This window comes from Gymnogyps californianus, chromosome 5 (genome assembly GCF_018139145.2).
Source record: "Gymnogyps californianus isolate 813 chromosome 5, ASM1813914v2, whole genome shotgun sequence".
NCBI lineage: Eukaryota > Metazoa > Chordata > Aves > Accipitriformes > Cathartidae > Gymnogyps > Gymnogyps californianus.
The window spans coordinates 45,704,316-45,731,096 of NC_059475.1; the positions used below are offsets into that span (position 1 = coordinate 45,704,316).

At 42.5% G+C, this 26,781-nt stretch overlaps 1 protein-coding gene across 1 annotated transcript in view; it reads left to right on the forward strand.

Annotated features, from left to right (window-relative positions):
* TTLL5 (tubulin tyrosine ligase like 5) overlaps window positions 1-26,781 on the forward strand; it is a 140,970-nt gene that overhangs the window by 13,752 nt on the left and 100,437 nt on the right. The window contains exons 9-12 of the mRNA XM_050898285.1: window positions 15,436-15,537; window positions 15,665-15,756; window positions 16,238-16,276; window positions 17,840-17,947. Coding sequence (XP_050754242.1) covers window positions 15,436-15,537; window positions 15,665-15,756; window positions 16,238-16,276; window positions 17,840-17,947 — 341 coding nt within the window. The remainder of the gene's footprint in view (window positions 1-15,435; window positions 15,538-15,664; window positions 15,757-16,237; window positions 16,277-17,839; window positions 17,948-26,781) is intronic.

Consider the following 26,781-nt stretch of genomic DNA (forward strand, 5'->3'; position numbering starts at 1 on the left):
TATGTAATAAATAAAGCAAGTTTTCAACTCTCAAGGGTTGAATGGCCACACACACCATCATTGGCCTGTTTTTTCTCAAGGTTGGGTTCTTCTCGAAACCTCTTTGGACTCTTGGTGCCTTTGTGCCCCTTCTCCATCCTCCAAGGTAAAGGGAATACAAACTTTCTCAATTTCTGTTTAATCCTAAAGACAAAAGCAGTTGGAGGCCTGTTGTTGGCTGTATTGGCCTTTGTTTTAATACTTTCAACTGCTCTTCTAAATTTTAGGTCAGTATTTGTATTTTCTACAGTATCGAGTAAGTGGGTTTAGACTAGTTCACTGTTCTTACCCTGCAAGATGTCAATTTTCTTTTGCTTGTAAGTTGTGAATGATACTTAAGATTTCCAGGAGGAACACTTATCTACCAAAAATACCTGTTTCTCTTCATCACGGAAGTTTAGCTTAATACCTGTCTATAGTAACTAATAAATTTGAAATAATCACCCCTCTGAATTTCCAACAGACCAGAAAATTAACTGTAGTGGTGTCTGAGAAGAGAGCATTATAGGAGTGTCTTCTGCAACAGTTTTAAGGACTGCTGAATCTGTCTTATGAGCACATCTGACGTACCCAGAAAGAGTATCTCTAGAGTTCAAGCCTGCATGGCTCTGACTTAGGCAGATACTGAATCCAACTTATCTTTATCCAAAGCAGATACTGAATCCATAAGGATATATTAATAATGATCCCACAAGAAATATCCTCCTTTAAATTGATAAACAGATCCCCTTCAAGTGTGTTGTGATGTGCTTCTGCCTGCAAAGATAATGTGAACAGATTGTTTCCCTAAAGCAGGGCAGGAAGGGGCAGCTCATCTTGGTCAGTGGAAAACTTGACAGCTGTATTCACTTTAGAAAAGGAGCCTTAAACATGCCTGGCATGCAAGACTTTTCTCTCTGGAATCAGCAATTAAATTGTTAGTTGCTAATATTGCATGTTAATGGAAAATAAAGAGGGAAACAAGATCATCGATTGTGAATATATGAGTAGATTACTAGGATGTTCTGAAAATGGGCAGTGTGTAGCAGGCCTCCAAAATAGGATTTGCACCATCATTAATGTCTTAAAGGTAGTTCTGCTGATCTTGTTGTAACAAAGGAGTTTACTTCTGGAAAAAAACATCTGTGTAAGAGACAAGTGTTCTACTCCGTTTGGGGGCAAGTGTGCCAATTCCATGATAGATACCATTTTTGTCTCTGACAGTAGAGTAACATGTTTTGCTTCGGGGGGAAGTGTATGTGGGGATGTGTATGCTTTCTTTTTTTCTTTTAACAGTTTAGTCGTATTAGAGATCTAGGGAAGGAAATGAGGAAGAAAACAAGTATATTCTTTTGACTGAAATACACTGGTCAGACAGTTCTAGTGAATCCCTTAAGATAGAATCATCAAATTATTTAGGTGGGAAGGGAAGTCTGGAGGTTTTTAGTCCAACCTCCTTCTCAAGACAAGACCTTCTTCAAAGTTTGGGCAGGTGCTCTACGGCCTTATACCATAAAGTTTTGAATATCTTCCAAGAATGGAGATTCCATAGTCTTTCCTGACAACCTGTTCCAGCTCGCTGTTCACATTCTCGCTGTGAAGGTATGTGTGTGTTTTATATCTAATCAGAATTTCCCTTGTTGCAGTTTGACTGTTGCCTCTTGTCCTTCTGCTGTGCACCTTTGAGAAAAGTCTGGCTATGTCTTTATAGCAATGCATTAAGGAGTTGAACACAGTAGTTGGATCTATTCTTAGCCTTCTTATCTGCAGGCTAAACAATCCTTTTCTCCTCAGCTTCTCCTTGTACATCATGTTTTTCAGCCCATTTTAATAGCTGTCTGCCAGACTTACACCACTTAGTCAATACTTCTACTTGTACTGGGGGGTTCATAACTGGACACGATGTTCTAGATGTGTGTCCAGTGCTTGCTAAGCACTCACAATTAAGAGGTACTAATCACTTCCCTCAACCTACCGACTACACTCTTGTTTATACAGCCCAGCATGTAGTTAGCCTTTATTGTTGCAAAGGCGAACTGCTAATTCGTGTTCAGCTTGTTGTCCACCAGGACTGCTTTCTATCCACCCAGCCTGTACTGTTGAATAGAGTTATCCCTCCCAGGTGCAACACTTTTGCATTTGTTTTTGCTGAAGTTCATAAGGGTTCTGTTAGCCCATTCCTCTAGCTTTACAGGGGCCATTTGAGTGCTCAGGTCTTGAGCCATGCCATCCACTGCTCTCCCTTTGTCCCCAGAACCATTCATGTCATCCTACAAGGCAATCAGGAGGCATCAGACATGATTTGCTCTTGGAAAATTTGTGCTTGCTTTTCCCAAAGATTGTTTTATCCTTCGTGCGCCTGGAAATACCCTCCTGGAAGATAATAGTCCAGGAGCTCCTACTGGTAGCAAGACTGTAGATCACCTGGGCTATCCTAGGTAAAAGGTCTCTTGAAACAATGACCTGATTTCTTTGAGTTTGTGAGCCAGTGTCCCTACTTGATAACCTGAATGCTGGCTCGCTGAATTTCTTTGGTCTTTTGACATGCAGAATATTCACCTCTAGAGCTTGAAACAGTGTTGTAGTCAACCCTAAGCAAATAACTTAAGTTTTCTTTCTGGGTATCCATCCAGAAGCATCAGTCTCAACAATTCTGCACTCTCCATCTTGGTAAGATCCCATGTGGCAGTAATGCTTGCAAATCACTTTTCAGTGTTCTAAATCCTTAACAGTCTTATATGTGTTTAGATTCTGTTTGTTTAAACTATAATCAAATCTAGAGCACATGGTGTCCACATACATGATAAGTGGAACATATATGTACAGGACACTGCAGTATTACTAATTGTAGTTATCTTTTCCTTCAAATTGCATCCCATCTTACAGCTCTCTGAGAGGTAGCTAGTATATGGAGACTGTGGCACTAGATATCTTAATGCTAGTCTGTGATACGGTCAGCTGTACCAGCACAACTGTGGGACTGGTGAGGAGGGAATAACGAGATGTTATCTCTGGATCAAGGACAGTCCTGACTCTAGAGGGTAACTCTAGTTCTGTTACTGAACTTCAACTGCCCACTGAGCAATTTCAGCTGTGGTGTCAGCTATGGCTAAAGGCTGGTAGCAAGACTTGTAATTGAATGCTTTCACATGATAGGTATAAATTCATTGCAACCACTATCTTTAATTACTCTTAAACTTTTCCCTTTTTCTATGGCTGTAGAGTTGGTATGTTTGTGCAGCAAGTGCTGGTAAGCTCTCTTTGGAGGACAACACTCAAGCGTGAGCAGAGAGGTTGCCAGAAAACTTTAGGTGGGCTGTTCTGCATGGCCTCCAGATGGCACTAGTGGTCTTTAGCTTTGGCGAGTTGGATTTTTCCCATGCCCTGGATTTGCAAATTCAGTTGGTGAGAGGTAAGGAACCTGGAGGTACTGGATTCTGGCTTCCTATTTAGCTTTTTTGCCTTCCATTTAACGGTGTGAGTTAAGTGCTGGGAGAGACCCTTTTATTGCCTCACACAGTGTAATGCTTTTGTTTAAAGCTGGGACAAAACTTTAGCTGTGCGGGGAGGGGGGAATGCTTTAACCTTTGGGAGTGGAAGCTGGTTTTTATTCTTTACTTAAGAAAAAAACCCCATACTGCTTAAGAGTGGAAGCAATTTGTAGCAGAGAACTGGGAGGTAAGATCAGGGCCTGGAATCAAAGGTGGTATGAAAGCAGTCTAAGGGGAAACCCACCAGCAGAACAAAGGAATCTGTTTTCGGGACCTCAGCTAGTACTTGTGGTAACTAGTTTTGGTGACCTCCGCTAGTCACTGTGGTGACTTCCATGTTTTGAGTTTGCTTTCTGAAGGTAGGTAGTCTCTGAAGTGTAGTCAGGGTGACCTCTTCTGGGTTGTTCTCTTAATTTTTTTTCCCTTTTTTTTTAGTCTGTCTGAAAGGTAATGTTCCCCTCCAGTGTTATGCTTTGCATAGTCCAAGCAGAAGAGGAACCTGACTGTTTCAGTAAAGTTGGTGACCTCTACCAGAAAAGGAGTGGTATCAGGAAACCATAAGATGTAATGATCTTTAAGAGGAACAGACTTGGTATAATACACACTTGTGATGTTTGACCAGATACTTCCTTAGGCCTGGTTTCTGTTGGCACAGCTAGACTTGTCATGACATGATCTAGAGTGGAATTTGAGGCTTTGGTGCTGAGAAGAAAGGGATTATGGATGCACCGTGTGTAACTTGTGTTTCACTTTCCATGTGGAAGAGTGAAGAAAGTTTCCTTTGAAGGAGATGTGAAGGGTATGTATCCAGAGGTGTGTAACAAAGCCTTCAGCTATTGTTGCTTGGTTTGTGCTGGAAGTGCTGAATAACTGTTTGGTTTGCCCTGGCTAAAGTTCTCTCTCTTTTTTTTTTTTTTTAATGCAATTTTTCAGGGAGCTATTGACCTCAAAGCTTTTTTTTTGTTTATCCCCTAAAAGAATATTAAGTAGGACTTAGGAAATGCTGATTTTGAGTAGGTTACTTCTGTAGCTATTTCCACCCCACTGCCTGTGGAATAAGCTGTATTTGGTAGGGACAGAGCCTTAGGTCAGCAGAGTCAGGTATCAGACTTCTGGAGAGTTACTAAGAATGTTATCAGTGAATGTGCTCTATGTTTTCATCTTTCGTTACAATACTACTTTTCTGGTCTTGCCTCCCTCAAACCCTATCAAACTTCCTCTTGCATGTTTTGGGCCTGGTCCACCTCTAGAAGGAACGCTGCTAATAGATTCGTTCGGGGATATTCAGTGATCTGTTTGGAGGGAGTGGGGTGGGGTTTTTTTCTCTTGAGGCTTGAAACAAGACTGAAGCTGTGCTTAAGGCATAAAGCAGCACTGGGTGACTTAAGATCTTTGTCTGTTGGACTGAGAAATGTGGTGTCGAACGCTTGTCTAGTACATATTTAAAAAAAAAAGTAGACAAAGTGTGCTGCTGTACATCTGTTAAATTGGCAGATATTTAGTAACTTGGTGCTGGAAAGGACAATTATCATCTAGATTGGCCATCTGTGATTCACAGCCTGGAGAACTGTAGCTGGGACCTTTGCATTGAAGGTGTAGTTTTGGAGAATGAGACGGTCTTGGCAAGCTTGGTCCAGGTTTGCCCAAGGGTGTAACTCAGTATCTATTCATATGTTAAAAATGTAGGTAGTTTTATTTATCAGAGACTTGCAAAATATGTGATGGAATATATTTATTGACATACCTTTTATATTCTAGTATGAATAAGAGGTGCATTAAAACTACAGTCTTAATTACAAACTTTGACATGCTTTTGAAGGTGACTCACCAAGCCCAGTTATGTGAAAGCCCCAAGGCTGCTCTTACAGCCAACTGTTGAATTGGTGGATTATGCTGGTTTTTGGAGGGGCATCCATACAAGGAGAGAATAACAAGCCTGACTTGTGTCTGAAGTACAGCTGAAGAGGACGTGGGGCAGGAATAGCTTGTCCTGTTTGTGAGCGTTCCCCATTTTGCCAACTAGGAATGCCTGCCTCTCTCCCATCTGACCTTCCCTCCTTCTGTGTACCTCCTTGTGGGACAGAAAGGAGCCTGGTGGACCTTTCTTGCTTGGTGCCTGCAGACATAATGGGGACTTGACACATGGTGTGGGGAATTCATAGTGAAATGGCTCCTTGTTTTGGGGAGACTTATCTATAGCCTACTTTTTTACCTAAACTACCAGGTTTAGGCAGCCTTATTTCTGAGCCTGAATGGCTGGAAGGGTCCTAGCCCAGCAAGAACTGCTTAGTCAGATTTGCACTGAATTTGAAAAATAGATTAAAAAAAAAAAAAAAAAGGCAAAACTGAGCTGAAAACCAAATGTTTTTGCAAAGGGCCCATGGAGCAACAGCTGGGGGAGACTTTCCAGAGGGACACGAGAGTTCCCATAATGGCAGGGTAGACAGCCGGGCTTCACAGTGGCTGCCACCAGCTGCCATCCTGCCGCCTGAGCTCATCCCCCTCAGCCTCGCAGCGCCCCCTCCTTCAGTAGCCTGGCTTCCTAATTAGCACTGGCTCCACTGGGATATTTACCTTTTCTGCGCTGGATTCCTGTGGTTTCCAAAGAATTCAGGTGCTTGCTTTGAGCCAAGGAATTCACATTACCTCACAGGCTGTGCTTAGGCCAGAGTCGGCTGAGCCGGCCGCAGCAGCCCTGTCCCCCTTGCAGTAACCCCTGCCTGGCAGGCCTCCGCTTCTTAGGGAGTGTAACTCACTTCTGCACGGACAGCTGGGGTCAGGCTACAACTTCGGTAGACATCGCCTTGCACAGAAGCTGTGGAGCAGTGTTTTTCACTAGACATCCCCACTGGACTTTGGACCAGTGGATAGTGCATCAAGCCAGGAGACTTTCTGCTGCCTCCTTGCTTTTTAATTAAGATAAGCAGGGTTTGAATCACTGAGGGGAAAGATCTATCTGTCTGTCTATATTTGTCTTTTAATAGAAATTTACTGCCTCTATAGACACCTGTTACCTGATTCTAGACTCTGTGTTTTTTACCTTGAATTTTCTTCTGTAAAATGGGGTAGTTGGGCCGCAGGCTGCTGCTGTTTGAGAGTTGCAAGGAAGCCTACTATATATATTTTTATATATATGTAATATAAATATTTTTTATATTTTTTACTATGTATATTTAAGTCACGGCCTAATGATGCCCTTTGTTAAATCTGGTTCCCATGGCAGGTAGCTAGACATTTGTCTGTGGTATAGGATGTGGCCCTTAGGGTCCTTGGACAAGGGTTTCATTTTGAACAACCTACTCTTGTTAAGCTTCATCAAAACTGCTCTTTCGGTTGAAAGAGTTGCTTAAAAAAAGGAGTGGAAAAATGTCTCCTTGAGCAATATTTGTATATCTTGCAGTGATGTAGTTATAATATTGACATAGCATATCACCGTTCTCCAGTAAAAAGAAGTGTGTCTTGCTAGCTTCAGCAACCTGTCTTCTTGATGGCATGTTTTAGGAAACTCTGAAGGAAAGGTAGCTAAATACTAACTAGCAAATTCATTTTTGATCTCTTCTATAGACCCCTCCTCGTCTTTCATGTTCCTCAAATTACTTCCCCCCCCCCCCCCCCCCCCCCCCCCCGCCCCCAGTTCTTTGAATCTGTGTTTGGGTAGCAGAGGGTGGTCTATGCAGGCATAGTGGATCTCTCGGTATAACTACATGACCCTACTGTTGTGCTTAACAGACAGGGTCGGTGTACTAACGAATCAGAGAGGCTGGGCAACTCTTGGTGACAGTCTCCACAATGAGAAACTAGAGAATGTGAGAAACAGAATAAAGAGGTTCACTGAATCACAGAGTAGCTGAGGTTGGAAGGGACCTCTGGAGGTCATCTGATTCAACCCCCCTGCTCAAGCAGGGCCACCTAGAGCCGGGTGCCCAGGACCATGTCCAGATGGTTTTTGAATATCTCCAGGGAGGGGGACTTTACAACTTCTCAGGGCAACCTGTGCCAGTGCTTGGTCACCCTCATGGTGTTTCCTTATGCTCCATAGGTTCAAAATCCTGTTAATGGTAGTGCATAAGTTGCAAACTTGCAAATTTGTTATAAAAGATAAAAAAGCAAAATAAGTCTTTTTTTTCCTGTCCCTGCAGACATCTGGTAAAACTGCTCCTGGATCTTGTTCTTTAATATAGAACTGTTTGAATAGTTTTACCCAGCTTTGGTTAGAGAAACTCTGCCATCATAGAGATGTTACCAAAATTCCTTTTTATGTTTAGTAATTCCCTTACAAGCTTTGGCTCCTATTCATACTCAGTTGCTAACTGACATATCAGGTGGATGCTGTGGAAAATATTCATGTTGGAGCTAGGGGGATTGTGACGGTCTCTAGACTTCTGTTTTCTATCCTGTACTGCAAGGGAACTGGGTCCCAGGTGGCATTTTGGAGTCCAGACCTTGATAGTGTTAAAAATGGAAATACCTGTAGTTCTCTTCTACCAGTTCTAGTCCATTGAACAATTCCCTTTGGGCGTCTTGTTTCTTTTCATCCTGATTTTAACAGGAGTTCATGGGAACCATAAAGAGAATTGAATGGTGCAAACAACTTTCTGTGTGGCCTTAGTTCCCTAAACAAAGTGGCAGCTAATAGACTAACAGGGAAGCCAAAGTCTGATGCACGGGAAGGGGAGGAAAGAGGGAATGAGAAAGTGACTCCAAGCGTAAAATGTCAGGAGCGTGCTTATAGAAACACTACACTGGTTATTTCCAGGACATGTAGGCAGGAACTCTGTGTGCAGTCATGGAAAAGACTATGATAATGTGTGCTTTTTCTGTAGCACTTGTTTGAGAGAAAAGGGATTAACTATTCTTTCCTTCTTCCCACTCCAGGGTCTTTTCTCTTCTCCTCCTCCTTTCCCAGGCCCTGGCTAGATGTCTGAAATAAGCATTCCAGAGCTGCCAAGTTTCATGCAAAACCATGTAACATCTTATGTAAATATTTAATGATCCAGTTTATGTATTTCCAAAATGACTTGCATATGACAAAATTTACCGTGTGGTCAATTCATTTCCTGAAGTAATGCTGGAGATAAGGCAAAAAGCAATGTGCAGCCCCTTGGGTAGTGTCCTGCCTGAATGCGTGACAGTAAAAGGGTAGGTTGTTTGGGTTAAGGCAGTATGGGGGTGTGGGTTAGGGGCCAATCAAAGTTTGGCGTGGTGTGGTGGATTTGGGGATTTCTGGAGATAAGTGTGGGCTCTGTGACATGTTTTGTAGATTCCTAGGTCAATAAGGAAAAGTATGGCATGTCACTTGTGGAGTAGGTGGCCTATTGAAGGTGGAGCTTAAGCTTGCTTATTCGGCTTATAGTGAACTCTTACAAGATGGGGAGGGAGGGCAGTAATCTGTCAGTATCTGAATGCCAAAGGTGATTTTTAACAGGGGAAGTTTAAAGCATGACAGGGAGGCGGAGAGCTGGGATGCCTCTAGGTGATGTACTGTTAGTCTGGAGGTTGAGAGTACTTCTGGAGCCTGAAGGAATTAGTAAGGATTTCTTCCTTGATTTTCTGTTCCTGCTGCCACTGCTGCCACCCTACTGCTTGCTTTTGATTGCTCTTTCCCCCTCTCTGATCCAAAAGAAAGTGCAGCCAGAGGGAAGGCAAATGTGCTGTTGTTGAAAGTGAGCCCTGTAGCAGCGTGTAGTTGCTGGTAAAGGGAACTGGTTGTTGCCTTCATCCGAGCTGGTGTGTGCCTGTGTGACTTGGCTGTGACCAGCTGAGACATGGGCAGGTGTGTCAGAACAATTGAATGTACGAGTGTCACTTCTCTATTCTAAGTTTTGAATTCAGAAATGAAGGGCATCTCCTCTGTCCTGCTGAGGAAGGAGAAGCTGCAGTGAAAGGGAGGGAGGCTGCCAGGGCTGTTCACAATATGATTGCTGCTACTTCTGCCTGGGAGGCTGTATTGCTGGCAGCAGTTTGTGTGGAAACTGAACAGTGCACAGTCAGCCTTGGTTTAACCTTTCCTGTTTCCAGCTGTAGTTTTGGGGTAGAAGCTCTCCCACAATATTTCTGTTTAGAGGCTTTTGGAATCTAATCTCTTGTATATCATATTAGTAGGTGTCCTTAGTTTTCCTAACTTATACCTTTCCTCAGATTTTTAAAAGGACAAGATTCATTAGAAGGGGAGGATCTTTGAGAGAATGGGAGTGCAGTAAGGCCAGGGAAACAAGTTAATGAAAGTGAGTGTCTTTGATATCCCTTGTTGTTCAATTTAGACACTGAATACAAGCAGTACATAACATAAAGACAGGGGAAGGTGCTTCCTATGTCCTTTCTGCTGTGAGCTATATTATCTCTGTGTAATACATATCACAGAGGTGACCCAGGTTAATGCTGTGATAGGGGACCATTCCTCCTGCGTCTTCTGCGTGTCTCCACCCCCCCCCCCCACCCCCCCGCCCAGTCTGTTGGCAGGTGGAAGAGAGTTCAGTCAACACAGGAGAAATCCAACTTTGAAAACTTGTGGTTAGAACCTGCATTATGGAGAAAGCAAATCTGAATTCAAGCCAAAACAGAGTTGATATCCTTCTGATGGTGGATACAGAACAGACATCCGTTCCTTTCTTGGTTACCTCTATAATATTTCACGTTGTTAACAAGAACTGCTGATTTAGATGAGGTGGAGTCAGAAGAATGCACTGAAGTGGGAGGAAACCTTCCTGTTTGACTACTAGTGGAAAATTTCACCTGTTCCTAGATTTTTTTTTTTTAACTTGACAAGTCCTACAGGAAAATTCTTTATAAGAATTCAAAGCAATGTGGATCCAGTTGTTGAACCATTCAGACCACACAAACTTAACTACCAGCAATACACAGTAGTGTTAAGTGTGTTGAGTCTCTGCATTGCAAAGCCTATGGAGTAGTCCAGAACTTGGACAGAATCAGATCACAGTGGGGGAAAATAAGAGCTGCTTGAGGCTGAGCAAGAAAGAGGTGGTGTTGGTGAGCAGAAGATAGCATTTTGGAGTTTCACTTGATAAAATAGTCTCCTTTGGCTGAAGATGCGCCTCTGCATGTGGACAGTCCAGCCTCCAGTTTAGGAGTACTCTTGGATTCCTGGCTGATTGCAGGCTCCCACATAGCAGCATCCACGAGTAATGCTTTGGCTAGGAAACAGTCCTATCCTGGCAGATGATGACCTGGCCTCAGTTATGTGTGCCTTCATCACTCTTTGGCTGGATTATAGCAATATGAGATACCTGGGCATGAAGCCTTTAATGCTTAGGAAAATAGCTCGTGCAGAATGTTGCTGCATGTGCTTGTGATAAACTGTGTTACTGGGAAAACATCAGGCTCACCCTTCATTTTCTGTGCCACTTTACCATCTAGTTTCTAAATTGCTTTTAGGATCTTGGCCCTTATCTTTTAGGTGACAAATATTCTATTCTTAGAAGTGACCCGAAATTGGAAAAGAGCGGGGCCCCAGAATGAAATTGGAAAAGAGCAGGGCCCCGGAGTGAAATCATCCTCTAAAAGATTGTAAGATTTCCTCAAGAGTTTATTCTAATCTCAGGTTAACACCTAGAAGATTTTACAAGCATTAAAGTTTTCCTACTTTCCACTCTTACTGTAAGGCCTGTTCCTATGACTTTAGTGTCTCTAAAAATAATCTGTAAATTTCTGTTGAAGCAAGACATTCTGTAGCATGCAAGTCTCTTGTCTTTCCTGGAGAGAACAAGTGTGGTAGATGAGTAGCCTTGTTATTACAGTGGAAGAAAGATACAGTGAAGTATAATATGAAAAACTGTAGAACTATAGAGTACTGAAGGTAATCATAACTGGTATTTCAGTGGTAGTAATGCTCTTACACTGTGTTTCACACTTGATTGAGATGGAAGGGGTGTGGGCTGTTGCCAGCATTGTACTTATGATCTGTCACCATTCTAACATCCAGAGGCTATTGATAGAGGCTCTAGAAATAACTTGGATTTTCCATTTGCAGACTTGCACTTAGCATGAGGCTAGTAAGGCTGTCAAACTAGCTCTTGGAGAATGTATTAAGCTGGCATTTGATTCTGTTGTTTAAAGCTTGGGGTTTTTTGATAGTAGATTTGAGTCATTTAATGTTTTGTATTTTTTGATGCATTGCTGAACTGGCCCATGATATCCCTTAAGATGACAGCATCCTAGTAGAAGAGAAAGTTTATGTACTGAGAGCTCTAAAACACATTGAAATCCCTTCTGAATAATCAGTTCCCATGGAAATGTAAATTCTATGGGCATGGAGCTCAGACCACCTAATAATTAAGGATGGTCTCTATAGAAGGAAGCTAATGCAAGCATTTGCAAGGTAAGGAAATACTGTTGTTTAGAAGTATTGTCTATGTCTGCCAGGGGTTCGTATCCTCATATTTCTGATTATGTGCATAATTAAAAAAATAAGAAGCTGATAAGCATGGTGAACCTAATTGCCCTCTGCTTCAAAGTATCGAGGGAGCCATGACTTTGTGAAATAGCTTGCTGCTTGTGCTCAGTATCTTCCAGGATCTGGCTGAAAGCGTATTATCAACAAATGCTTTCAGTATGCTGCCAATAAATGATTGTTAATGTGGAGATGATGAAATCATAATTAAGAACAAAATATATGATAGGACTGTTGTCACTATTTTCAAAACAGAAGTGCTAAATCCAGGAAACTTATGGTTAAACTGAAAAGAAATTCAAATACTTTAAGCTGTGGAAATATGTGGAAAGAGGATCCAAACTTCCAAACTCTTTTCTATTGCCAGATGCTCTGACTTCATACGTAGTTAAAGCTCAGAAAAATATGGTGCAAAATCTTTTTCACTTTTTTTAACCTTGCTGCTTAGAGTTAGTTACATTGTGGAGTTTTGGGGTTTTTTCCTGCTCCCACCTGCGTATTTAAGGATAGATGTAATCTGATGAGCATCTTCATGGATTTGCTGGTATAGTTCTTGTGGAGAGAGAGATATTTCTCAAAATGGCTACCAAGTGAGGGCAGTAGTGGCTTCATTTTCACTGAGAAATGAGATTTTTTTTTTTGGCAGTTCTTTCTAAAGGAGGGATTTTTCTTGTGTAACTTGTTAGATGTCCTTGTATAGTTCAGCTTCTTCTGAACTACGGAAAATAATAGGGGAAGGATGAAGAGAGATGACTATTAATAAAGCAAATTGGGGATGCATTCTTTTCTGGACACTAACTTTGTTGCGCAGCCAGATGCTCCAAATTCCCCTCCCTCTCTCCCTCTTCATTTTTCTTGAGCACTGCCTCCCTTTTCCTGCTTTGAGGCTTCACCCAAATCTACTCTCCTTTTCTTGCAACTAACCCTGCTCTCCTTGGTACTTTCTTTCCCTCTTGCCATGGCTTCTTAGGATAGCATATGTCTGACTTCCCCTTTACCCTTTCTTACTCGCCTTTATGTCTTTCGAGACATTGGCATCTTAAGCTATTGTGGTACAGGAAGATGGTCGGAGTGAAGAAGGTGTTTTTTCTCTTGTTGATTTTTGTTTTGTTTTGGTTTTTTTGAACTAGAACATGCTTGCTGTTACGAGCTGTGATGGTTAGCAGTGGCTCATACTGGTCATTCTGCCAACCAGATGCCCTGGATTCTGCCCTTGATCTTTTGTTTTATTTATTTTTCTCCAAAGTCTGAGGCCTAAAATATGTATTGAAACAGGAATTGATTACATGCAAAATAAGAAAATGATTGCAGTTGGACTAGATGATCATAGTAGGTTCATTCCAACTGGAACTATTCTATTACATTATATTTAACTTGATGGCTTGTCCTTGTCTGGATGTAGGATTTTGCAAATGTCACCACAAATAGTATTATCCTCTGCTTAATGTTTGATTTTTTTTTTTTTTTAATTTTTTTTGTGGCCTGCTCCTAAAATGGAGGCACTGCCCTCTTTCTGTCCTGACTCTGCATCCTAACACTCTCCTTTGTTATGTCTGAAAGAGGGTGTACCTGCATCTGATTGAAAGTTAATTGGTATCTTTCTATATTTGCTCAAGTGGCTGTTCAGTCAGATCTGTGAAGTGATCTGACTTGCCTGTGGCTACATAATTTGTGGAGCAGATCAAGTAGAGTGGCTGGAGTGTGCAACTGAGCAGGTGATGGGCTTTCAGCTGCAGTGTATCCTTAGATTGAGAAAGGCTGATTGTGCAACTACATCTTTAGAGAGCAACTTTTGTACAAGAAGTAATTTTAAACACTTTAAATTGGCATGGCTATTAAGAGAAACAGTTCTGCACTCTTCCTGGCTGCTGTTCCCATTCTCATGTTGACCCTTTCCTTTCCTGGCACAGGTACATGATCAGTTCCCCTCTGGCTGCACAGTGCAAACTGGAATGGAGGGGTAGCATGGGGAGCTGTACTAGCAGTTGGTTGCAGGAAGCTCCTTCCCCTCCCCTAGAAGCTTATATTGTTTCAGCATTCATTCAACCTCTTCTTAAAGAGGTGTGCTATTGATAAGATTACTGTTTAAATTGCTTCAGTGCAATTTTGTGCTGTATTCCTGTGCTCGTTCAGGGGCTTCTGGTATCCATTGTATTGTGTCACCACAAGCATTTCTGTACCCATAGAGTGAACTGATCTGATTTGATAAATAACTTAGCAAAAAAGGCTGGTTTTAGATGGCTTGCAGTGCAGGACAGACACTCTTGTGCCAGTATTGTGCAGGTAAAATGAAGGTGGATAGCTGAGGAAAGAGAGTATGGATAGCTTAAGTCTGTGTGGCCACTGGAGAGGTGGAAAAAAAAATATCAAGTTACAACTTGGAAGCTGGATCAGGGAGCTGATCTACCTTTGTCCTTTTGCACCCTTCTCCCTCTCACATCTTGTTCCCTCTGCCTCCCCCTCAACACAAAACAAACAAACAAAAATCCCTCAAACACCTTACAAACCAAAATCCTGGGCTATTTTTCAGTTGGATCAATTCTTTGATTCATTTCAATACAAACATCTGTGATGGTAGTGCATGGCTAAGGGAGTGGTGATGGGGTACTTGGTTACAGTACAGGTAATGCCTTTTAATTAGGAGGTTACCACTGTTTCCATAATAAACAGACTGATTTAACTGTGGTATTGTTGACTGTAACAGGGTTCATATGGAGACTAGATAAGCTTGTAGCAGTGTCTTGCTCCTGATTGCAATCTTCCCTACAGTCCCTTTCCTTGTACACAGCTAGGTGACATCTTTGAGATATGGAAGGGCTGCATAGTCCCTGAGAATGACAGCACCCTGAAGCAGATGCTGCCTTGTTGGACAAATTGGTCTGGCCTGCAGGGTTGTACCTAGTTTCCTGGATGCCTCTTGAGAAAGAGGATTGACAGTTGTAGGCTGTGTAGTTGGTGGTAGTAGAAATCTGTTCACATGCTCAGCCTTTCCTAAGGCATCCTTGGAGTATACAAGAACTGAGCTGTGCTTTTATGAGACTTAAGGAAATATTGACTGTGGTATGCATATGTAGTATGATTGCTCTGAATGAGTGCATTTCCCAGGACCAGTGGATCTTAACGTATTCATGGTAGGTCCTATTGTGGAATTGAAGGGACTTGTGACACTGACTGTCTAAAGCAAAGTGGCCTGTTTGGCCAGAATGCTTGAGGACCACAAATCTAAGCAGTCGAGAAAAAATGTGCCTATCATGATGTGTACACTGTTAGGCTGTGAAAACTCCCAGGGGAACAAATGGAGCTCCCTGCTCTAAGACACTGAAAAAGAGACTAAATGCACCTGGCTGTGGCCCTTGAGAATAAACTGTGTTTTTTGTGAGGAGAGGTTGCATTTGATGAAGTCTCATTACATGCATTCTCTCCCTAGCCGTTGCTGTTGAGTGGTCTGTGTAGTAGGTCATATTTAGCAAGCATGTCATTAATTCAAGAAATACTGTGAATCTATATCTATCTTTACAGGTTTGCAACAGTGAGGTATGACCAGGCATCCAAGAACATTAAAAACCAGTTCATGCATCTGACCAACTACAGTGTCAACAAGAAGAGTGGAGATTATGTCAGGTACTTGGCTGGAAAATGGAACTTGATCTCTAGAGGCTGGGTCAATTTACCTTAGTTGATTTAAGGCTGGTGCAAGTCCATAGAGGTAGGCCAGTGGTGTCAACTTGCTTCTTTCATTTGTTTTTAGCTGTGATGATCCTGAAGTAGAGGATTATGGAAACAAATGGAGCATGAGTGCAATGCTGAGGTACTTAAAACAAGAGGGGAGAGACACCGCAGGTCAGTACAGATCTTGTTCTTTTATTCCTTTGTTGGCTCTTAATCATCTCACTAGTGCGAATCCTAAGAAGTCAGAGAAGAGCCCCAATGAGTCCCATTTAGCACCAGAGCAGGGTGGAGGGAAGCATTGTTCCTTATAGCTTACTCACTAGAGCTGTGCATTTATTCTCTATCCCCAGAGATGAGTCCTATCCCTTCCCTTTTGCAAATAATATTCTGAGACTTTCTCAGGGTGTGTTTCTTAATATTTTACCTACATTTCCCATTTCTTAAGGTCATTCCATTCCTTCTAAAAGCTTCCCTCCCTCTACTGCTCCCATGGCCTGTTCAGTCTGATGAGTGACCAACCTCTGGAGAGCTGTGCCAGTTTGAATGACTCTTGGATGTGGTGTCATCTTTCCATGGCTCAGGTTTTTGCTGGGTGTTTTCATTTCAGTCTGTGTTTCATATAAAATAGCTCCCTCTTCTGCACCTTTGCCAGGTCTGCTGAGAGTAAATGCATCTGCAGAGCAGAATCCAGGTATATCCTTTAAGGGATAAATTACCTGTGATACTGAGGCATCAGTAACACTACTGATAGCAGCTATGCCCATACTGCAAATGTTGCCAGGGAACACTTAGATGTTGGAAGAAGAGGTTTGAATCTGGCTTTCAGATGGAAGTAGACTTTTTCCCCATCATATGTGTGTATGGCTGTCCAATCGCTTGCACCGTATGTTTTCAGTAAGCTGTGTATGCATAGTTATTTATATTGATACATTTCCACACCCTGCCCCAACCTAAAGTATAAAACATGCACTCTTAATAATTAAGTAAACTGCTGAGCAATGCAAGCAGGTTTCTCTAACTATCCATTACAAGACTTCTTGCACCTTTCTCTGATGCATCTGGTTCTGGTCATAGGGAGGCACAATGCTGGCTGAAAAGTGCTGCCCTTGTCTGGGCTGGCAAGATTTTTGTGCTCTGGGATGTTTATGTGCACTTAGACATTCCCATGCTGTGTTGCTTCCACTTAGTTGTCTTCTGACACAGAAGTTCACATTTGAATTTGCTTGCATGCTCCTCTAATTATTCAGGTCCCTGCATGTCATCACCTGAACATGAGAAATAGTAATTGTAGGCCTAAATCGAACTCTCTATTGAAGTGGTTTCTACTAGACGTTCCTTGGGACAGGGATTACCAAATGTCTGTGTGGGTTTGCTGGAGGTCTTGTGTGTTTGCTTGTGCTCCCTTTGTGGGGTGGGGAAGGCTGTCCGATCATCCCCACTAACTCTTCAAACTAGGACTCCAGTGTTCATTCATTCCCTCCTCCTCTCACTTCTCTATTGCTTGTCCTTGAAAACAGAAGCTAAGCGTGGTGTTCTTTCTATTGCATGACTCATCGCAAACCCAGTGTAGAATCTAGGTCTACATCTAACATGCATCTTTTCTTGCCTTTTGCTCCCTCTGTCAGCTCAGATTCCTGTTCCTGAGCTCTGTTTACAGGCTCATACAGGAGCTGGAGAGAGCTCCTTACTGAAACTGCAGATTATCTATAGGTCAGCAGGACTGGGAGCTGTCACCAGTCATATCATTTTGAAATGGTTTGTGAATCATGGTATGGGAACAGCTGCTTTAGAGGGAGGTGCAACATCACAGAACAGTTATCTTAGAAAAGTCCACAAGAAAAAATTTTGTATCTCAGTGGCTACGGCTTATTCTCTGTAGTTTAAGGGCTTATCTCACTAACTCACTTTTGTTTAATCCTTCCTAATATTCTGAGTGGGTGGTGATTAGACTCCAGCTGACTTGTGCTGATGTGCTTGCCACATGTTTCTGCTTACTTGCACTGTACATATACTCACTTTTATCATTCTCATTTGAGTATTTTTGCACTAGGATACTTACGCATGTATCTGTATACTTAGGCTTGCATGGATTTCCAAACATCATTGCTTTGTCATCCATAGGCTCTCAAGTGCTTTGATTCACAAAGTTATCTGTCCATATGCATACTCTCATGGTTTTCTAGATGATATGTGCTACTTCACAATCTACTTTTTCCTTTTTTTTTTTTTTTTTTTTCTCCTCCCCTCCTTGCAGCACTGATGGCCAATGTGGAGGACCTGATTATCAAGACTGTAGTTTCTGCTGAGCTGGCCATTGCCACAGCTTGTAAAACTTTTCTTTCACATCGTGGCAGCTGCTTTGGTAAGGCACTGGGGGCATCTTTCTTGATTGGCTCTTGAGTACTGTTTGAAGCTTCCAGCTTTCTGATGCTAAGAGAAATGTGCATTCCCTATTGCAAGGAAGCCAGATACTGTTTTTTTTTCTCAGTATAGGCCTCTGTGAGGGCAGGGGATGTGGAAACACAGTTGCCCCTGTGCCAGTGTCGTTCATCAGAATCTCATGCTAGAAAATGGGATGATGAAAAGGGATTTGAAAGGGAACTGGGGAAATGCTGGAAAGTTGAAGTTACTGACCCACTAGTGCCCCTTGCAAAGGATGGCTGTGGATTATTAAACATCCCTTTAGAGCATTTAATATTTTCTATTGAGCCATCTAGCCCAATGTAGTTCTCAATTACTGTCCTACATGCATCTGAGGACTAGGGAGGAATGTGTAATGCAGTGCCTGGAATGACAGTGGTGGTAAATGCTTCTGGGCTTGTGTGAAAATACCGCATGGTGGCGTCAAAGCCTATTTCTGGCAGAAGCTGGATGCAGAACTATGTGCTGGCAAAGGGATTTGCGAACTCGCTGGCAGCAGATGCTGGGACGAGGTCCAGAAAGCAGCGGCTGGTACCACTGTGTGCCTTCTCCCGCTTTCCAGTGGCTGCTTCCCAACCTTCCCTGAAGAGGCCTCCTCCTGCTCTTAGCCGCCCTTTGCTCATGCGGATACATGCATGAAGATGGAGTCTCGGGGCAGGGGGAAATGAGTCTAGAATTAGTCTCGGTGCTTAAACCAAAGACCAAGCTTGGCTTAAGCTATCCTGTGTTCAGGTATTGGGACTTATACTTAAAATAGCTGTGACAGGTAAATCCATTTGTGTAGTCCTTGCATTGCACTTGGGTACTGACAATTCTGCAGCTTTCAACACTCTAACATAAATGCTGTCATCTTTGGATATTCGGGGGTGATGAGACAGTCCAGAATCAAGGAGGAACCATGGCTGATACGTTGTTCAGTTACCTGCCAAACTAGCTACCTCTCTGGCCTTAGCTTCTCCTGACTGACTCTGATGCCTTTGTTCAAAGTTGGAGAACCTTGGCATACATGGGGATTTATGAGTTAGATAATAGTTTTAGTGAAGTAGCAGTTTATCAGCTACTCCAGAAATATCAACAACTGGGTTAAAAAAAAAAAAAAAAGCACACCAAAAAACTTTAACTGCCTCTTTTTTTGCTTCTCCCTTTTTCTCCCTCAGTTGTGTCTCTAGATTCCTCTGAGCTGTGTATGTGGAAACTCATGTTACTCATGTACTTTCTGCTGGGCCTGGCTCTGAGGTTATCCCACTTCCTGCTGCTTCCCCAGGGCTGCACTAACCACCCTTTCAGATGCTCCCCCACAAATAAACTGTTTTGTTCCATTTATTTCAGTGTAAACATAAATTAAGAGCTTCCCAGGAAAGAGAGCTTAAGTAGGAGCCATACTGCTTCCCTAGGGAGCCTGAGGCATTTCCAGAGCTCAGTACTTTCTGCCACCTTCCCCCACAATTAAGTGGTGGTCCTTGTCCCAAGGATTTGAACTGCCCTTGTCATGCTGTATGGCTCATTCTTCATCCATGTGTCTTGCTCTGACACTCTTTGGTTGTGCCACTTTTAACCCTGTTGTAAAAAAGACAGTTTTTCTAGCTGGAAATGTTCAGAATGGCTGAGTTTGTAGCTGTTAACATGAGGGAGAAAATTGGGAATGAAGATTTCAAGGCAGCATGCAGAGGCTCCCAAGAGCCTTTTTTTTTTTTTTTTTTTTTTTTTTTTTTCATTCTGGGCTGTGAACAATGAAACTGCATGTGTGTCCTGAGAAAGGCTGATCATTTGAAAAATATCTCAGACTTCAAAAACCTGTATCTAAGATTCAGATACAGAGGCAGGCCTTGTTTGGAAAGCTTCTAGAAAAATATGACTAACTTAATGTGTATTCTACTCTAGTCTTTGTAATGCTGTTCTAGGGAATAGGACTCCAGCACAATTGCCACCTTCTTGCTAAAAATTAAATCACAAGTACTTATTTGTCTAGATTGGGTTGCCCACTTTATTCCTCTAACAGTTTAGCACTGCTGTGGTCCTTCATTACTTTCCCAAGTAAATGTTTTTTTATGTAATATACTTGTTTTCTAGATTTAAGGGAAGAAATTCCATTCACGGCTTCTTCATGTTCTAAAAGAAGACTGGTGAGACAGTCTGTATGATTCCAGCTACCCATGCTTGCCTAGAAAGTGAGAGTGATAGGTCAGGATGATTCTTCTTCCAATGTCAAAGCGGAGTGCTGCTGACAATTTGTGGAAAGATTGTAGTGAGTCCCCTTTTGGCCATGTCATGTGAGCTGTTTACTGCATTCTAGTAATAATCAGTTCTCAGAGGACTTGGGATGCTCAGTAGTTTTATTCCTGTGAAGTGCATCACAGAAAGTAGTGTAAGTACTACATGATTTTGTTGCAGTCTTGTTCATGCATTAACAACGTGATCTCAAGCCTCTATTTTGTTCTTTATGATTAGCTAATAATTCCTCATGTAAAATTAAGCTGCAATTAAAAATTGTCTTAACAGGTAGCTCCAGATGAGGGCATGCTGCAGGACTCTGAACCACTGCATTGTCCTGAAGCTGGTCACCAGTTGAGTTGTTGGTTGCCTCTGGAGCCTTCTTTAAGAGAAACTGGATTTTGCACTGACTTTGAGGGACATGACATCTCAGTGTGGGAGCAGGAGGTACAATAGGAATACATATGCCCAAGCCGATTAAAGACTGCGTTGTTCTCCCTCCTGGAGTAAGCACCGTCTGGGTAGGCTAGAAAAAGCAGTGAGGCCTGCTTTCAGACAGTCTGAAAAATTTCTCTGTAGGATGGTTTAGTAGGGGATGAAATGAAGGCAACTGGGTGTAGCACGTATTTTTGCAGCATCCAGTGTAGCACCATTTTCTGTACTCACTGATACATGAGCCTGAAGAAGCAATAGATTTAAGTGCCCTGTTTCATTCCCAGCTCTAGTCAACCCAGCCATGACCTGCTGAGCTCTTCTGCAATCAAGAAGGCAGGGCAGGATAGGATAATAGGCATGTTGATCCCACCAAAGCGATGAGTTTCTTAGCTGCTCCTGTGTCTTAAGGCTGAATTAGTCAGGCTTATGCTTCTAATCACATCTGCATTAAGGTGGTATAGAGCAAACAATAAACTATTGTACTACTTGAGTGTGCTGACCTGGAGCTAAATGCTTAAAAAAGTCTTCATTTGTATCTAATCACTGGTTCTCAACCATCTATGTTGCTGTTCTTCATAAGCATTTAATTTTCTTAGTAGTAGCAGTTGACCCGTTTGGGGGAATGGTAGCCTTTTGTCGTATTGAACAGTGCTGGCCTGCTCCATAATGAATTTTGCAGGACACTAAAAATTTGAGATTCCTAAGGAATTTCTGTGCAGACTTGCTTGACATGAGTATAGGCGAGTCTCTGCTTAGAGACTTAGGTCAGCCATACATATACCATACACATATCCTATATATTTTTTCTGGTTTCATAGATGACACGTCAAGGAAAAGCAGAACAGGTATTCCCTACACTTATCTTTTTTTGCAAAGTTTAATCCATTCTGTTTTTATACCCTTACTGTCAGTCTTTACTTTAAAGCCAGTATGTAAAGATGCCGTTTTGAATCTGAAGAAGGTTGTCCTTAGAGTCCTCTGGCTACCATCAGATTCAGGAGCCCTGCACCTTTCAGGACAGGTCTTTTGATGATCCAATGTGCCAAGGTAGGTTTTATAATAGATCTTCAGAGTTTAACAAAACTGTCAGCTGAGCCTGAAGGGTAAAACAAGTTCAAGGGATAGGTCTTCTAAAGATAGCTCCTGTAGGAGTAGGGGTCTGTCCCTGCAGTTTTCCTTACTTGTTGCTTCATAGCTCTAAATGGTACCTAACTGATTGTTGATGATTTAGCACCCAGAGCTCAGCTGAAAAAGTCAGGATCCCTGTGGCTGCAGAAGCTTTCTGGCTTCTTTAGGAAGCTGTTCTCAGCTTGGTAGCATCAGTTTTCTTTCTCAGAGTGCTGGGGCAGACCTAGGAAGAATTAACTCTTTCAAAAACAGCCATAAAGAAATAGCTAGTACTGTCAATTTATCATCAATGGACTTGTGTTACCAAAGTCTGAATCAACCCTGGCTTCTCATTCCATCTTCTACTGCCATTGGTTCTTGTAGTGACATTAAGATCTTTAGCAGATAGATGAGAACATGGAAGTGGGGAACACCAGGTTATTCTTGTCTCCTAGTTTGCTTGGGACTAAGGTTGTCGGAGTTAAGGAGCTTGAAATCAGAAGAACTTGGGCTAATAAAGTCAGGAAACATACTCTCTTTCTCCTTCACCTCGTGTACCCATGTATCTATGGAGTCAGCTGGCTTTTATTTTCACCTACCTGCTACTACATTTTCTTAATTTGGCGACCTAAGTTTGTTGAAGAACAAGTAGCAGCATATCTACTCTTCCGTTCCTCAGTGACATCAGGGAAGTTAAGTGATGTCCAAAGGTGGTTATTGGGATGTTAACCTCTTTGCTCACTATGATCTCACACGCTGGGTTGAAGAACTTTCTCCTTCATGGGTAATAATTTATTTACCCTGTAAGATTAGGATTATAAAGGCACCCCAGTTTGCACCGAGAATCCTGTTCTTTGATGTTAACCTTGAAGATGGCCTTGTTAGCTTTTCTGACTTCAGAGTAGAAGGATGATTCTGAGTCTGATTTTGGTCTGGGTAATGAGCCCAACTGTAATCTTCTCTTCACCAAAGAAAGCAGTGGTTTATGTAGAAGGAGGGCGGCCAAGATGGTGAAAGGTCTCAAGGGCAATACTTATGAGGAGCGGCTGAGGTCACTTGGCTTGTTCAGTTTTGAGAAGAGAAGGCTGAGGGGTGACCTCATCGCAGTATACAACTTCCTCAAGGGGGGCGGCAGAGGGGGAGGTGCTGATCTCCTCTCTCTGGTGACCAGCGATAGGACACGAGGAAATGGAGTGAAGCTGTGTCAGGGGAAGTTCAGATTGGACATTAGGAAAAGGTTCTTCACTGCGAGGGTAGTCGGTCACTGGAACAGCCTCCTCAAGGAAGTGGTCACTGCACCAACCCTGTTAGAGTTCAAGGAGTGTCTGGACGATGCTTTTAGTCATATGATTTAGTTTTAGGTAGTCCTGCGAGGAGCAGGGAGTTGAACTTGATAATCCTTACGGGTCCCTTCCAACTCGAGATATTCTGTGATTCTCTGTAGGCACCCTGAAATTAATCCACTTCTGAAGACTTTTATGGGGAATGTAACTAAGTGTCCTTCAGGCTTCAGTAGAAGGAAAAAAAGGTTGAGAAGTCATCTTATAAGTGATGGACGTTCTCTGGTTACCTGTTGTGGAGAAAGTGCCTCTAAGTGGGGTAATTACACATTTGGCCAAACTAGTATGACAAACTCTGGCAGGTGCAGGCTGCATCTCACGAAGTAGACAAGAACACCAACATGTGGAATAATTCTGTCCCCTCTTCTTGGGTCCTTCCCTGTGATAACACTGAGAGATAAAGCCTTTCTTTGTTAAAATAAAGTTCTCTAAAAAAGGGAGTTAAGCTGTATTATTTGGAGGGCAAGGCAAATTCCTGCACAAGACTACAGCACCAGTACATTCCCTAAAGCCTTTGGTGTCCAGAGTGGAGACTTCTATTCTATTACTTGATATGACACAGTGTGGCCTTTTGCTTGTCAAAGCCTAAACTGGTATGTTGGCCTTTTGTAGAGTAACAGGAATGATTTGGGACCTGACTGTGATAGCTCCCAAGATGTAGATTTGTTCATGTCCCCATAGCTGTTAAGATGTGCTCTACCAGAGTTGAAGCAGGTACTGTACCATCGCTAGATAAAGTGATGGAGTTAATTTACAAAATACTATGTAGTCTCAAGCCTCAAGTTTGGCAATATGTTCAACAAAGCAGTATGTCCATCACTATAATCTTACAAGGTTTTCTCCCTTGCACTGACTGGTTGTTGCTTTGGATGAAATTGTAGCACAGTTAACTTTTCTAACTGAAGCTCCTTGATACATGTTGTCTATAAGCATGGTCTGCAGGATACCTTTATATAAAGCACAGAAAAAGTAGGAAGGAAAAAGGGAAGACTTGAATTTCAGTGGCACAGGTGTAGTTCCTTGCATTAAGAATGTCTGTAAATATGCTTCTACTTAAAATGAGATGGTCGTTTTTATTGCAAAAGCAGAAGTTGCATACTATGCAGCTTTTTTTTCAGTGTATATGTATCCCTTCATAACCTCAGATTGCCTCCATTCAATTGCAGAATATGTACTTTGCAGTAAAGCTTCTTTTTCCCCAGTGAACAAGCTGAAAACAAAGAGTAGAATTACAGCGGCCCGCTAGGAATTGAGCTTATTCATTCTATGCAAAATCATGAAAACATTGTTTGCATGACCAGGCTATCAATTGTGACTTAGTTTCCAGACTTAGAGAATAGCAAATTCTTTGGGGATATTTTCTAAACGGGAGTGCCAATGCAGTCTTTGACAGGATTATAATCCAAACTTGGAATACATGGTAGTTTAGCAGAACCAAAAAACTTGAGACCATGTCCCTAGCCTTCCTCTTAGTCTTAAATAATGACATTGGCAAAAAAATCTCTGGCTGAACTGTTGCTATTAGACTTTATTCTGAAGCTAGCCCTTCTCTTGGGAGGATGGGAAGCTCGGTCAGCGGTGACTTCTCTATGGGGGTCAGAGGGGAGAGGCAGGCTATTCCTGCTGAGTCTTGGCAAGAGCTGGTACCTCCTGATATAATTCCAATCTCTTCAGCAAACTCCAAGGGTGAAACATGTTTTTGTGGATTGTAGTAGCAAGAGGAGGGGAGCAAGGGAAGGCACTGTGGACACTTGATCTTAGTTTCTTCTGTTCTTCCCTTAATAACAATAGTGGTGCAAGGTGGGTTGTTATAAACCTACCATTGCCACAGCCTGAGGCATGTGTTTCTCTTTCAGTCATTCTGTTTTCTTTACTCTCTCTACAGAGGGAAATGGCAGTCTTGCTTAAGTTGGTAATTGCAGAGGATATGCTTCTGATCTTGCTATGCTCATGTGACTACATCTTTGTGCTGCCTATGTATTTATTTTTACAAATGATAGTGGAGTTTCACAGTAGAAAGGATACTTCTTCTGTGTTTAATCTAGGTAGTGCATTTTCCAAATGTGGAAGAGGGCCAAGGAGGTATTTCTAGGACAGTTGAAACCACAGGTAATTTATCTTCTGTTTGTGCCCTAGTATCCCAGGCAGACTTGAGAACCCCTTTGTGCTAAGCCCTGTGTGGGAACCTGTGAGGTTTGAGTCTGTTGCCAGAACATGAATGTTGCATAGCTCCTGATGCCCTGAGGTAGCAGAGACATCTGTCTAGGGGTTGTAGATATGACCTAGAATACATGAGACTTGGGGCATTATGGAGCAGCAGTGGAGTCTTCGTAGGAGACCCTAAGGCGTTGCAGATGGCATTAGATGTCTGTGTTTAACAATGGAATTGAGTCAACAGGGATACCCCGAAGAGCTTACTGTCCTAATAAACAAGGCAGACACAAGGGAAAGGAGTGTAAAGCACCAGCAGCATGGTCAGGGCTAGCTAAGGTCAAGAGGTTTTCTATATGTATTTGTAAAACTGGACGGAGTAAGTGAGTAACTGGGTGGGAAAAAGGGAGGTTTAAAGAGCAAACGGTTTGGAAGGGAGAAAAATGTGGGAGAGGAGGACAAAGTCAGAGGAGCCAAAATACTAGCAAAGGTCCTTTGAGGGGCAGAGAGAGGGAATGGCCAGCAGCAAAAGAAGCAGCAGCTAGTCAAAACAAAATGCTCTGTTTCCTGACTGGGGTTGGGAGGTCGTAGACCAGCAGCTGCCACAGGCCCACTCATTGCTTCTCTGCCTCGGGCGTGAGCTGCCTGTCCACTGGAGTTTTCTATGCCATTAAGAGTCGCAGGTCTTCACCAAACCTGAGATTGTATTTTGAAATAACATATTAAAATCATCAAAAGTTTCTCCTGATCAAAATGCTTTGCTAATGTTTACACTTATAATCCCCACCTTCTCCTTTTCCCTCTACTGCAGCCTTTCCCGTCTGGGGAGCAAAAGAGCCAAACGTAGATTCAACCTCATTTCTTTGGAGTGAACCAACTCCTTAACTCTCTGCTGTTTTGCTTCCCACTCAATGTCTGGCTACACAGTCTAGAAAAGTGAGCAGGCAATACTCACTCTGCTGCCATTTCCTCCCCTTCCAAGTCCCCCCCACAGCTCATTAACTTCCCATTATAAGCTACATGAGCTTTCGCACAGCTGTCTGCATAGGAAGATCTTGTCAAGCAGTCCAGCTCCCCAGAGCCAGCATCAACGTCAGGCAGGCGACAAAAGGCCAAGGCCAGAATTCAAGGAAAGCAGCATGGCAAAGAAATCCTCCTGCTTTCACTCCAGGCACTAGGGAGCTGGTTAATTCCATGGAAATCCTCCTTCTCTGCCAATACCCTGTTCTGTGGTGTTTTGAAAAAATGTGCGTAAGTTGCCCTGATGATCATTAACTGTATTTCTTAATGCTGGAAGAGGGATTTGCATTAACGCCAACTTCTGGTTTACAGTCGTCTTTGTGTAGCATCCTTCTTGCAACTCTTTCCAAACTAGAGAGAACGTGTGTATAGAGTGAAATAGTAAAATCAGCTTTGGAATGGGAAGCTGGCTTCAATCTGACCTGTGTAGAGCAGAACACATCTAGCAGATGTAATACGTTACAAATGTTTTAGAAACTAAGGAAAAAATATTTCTATAGTGGTTTGCTGC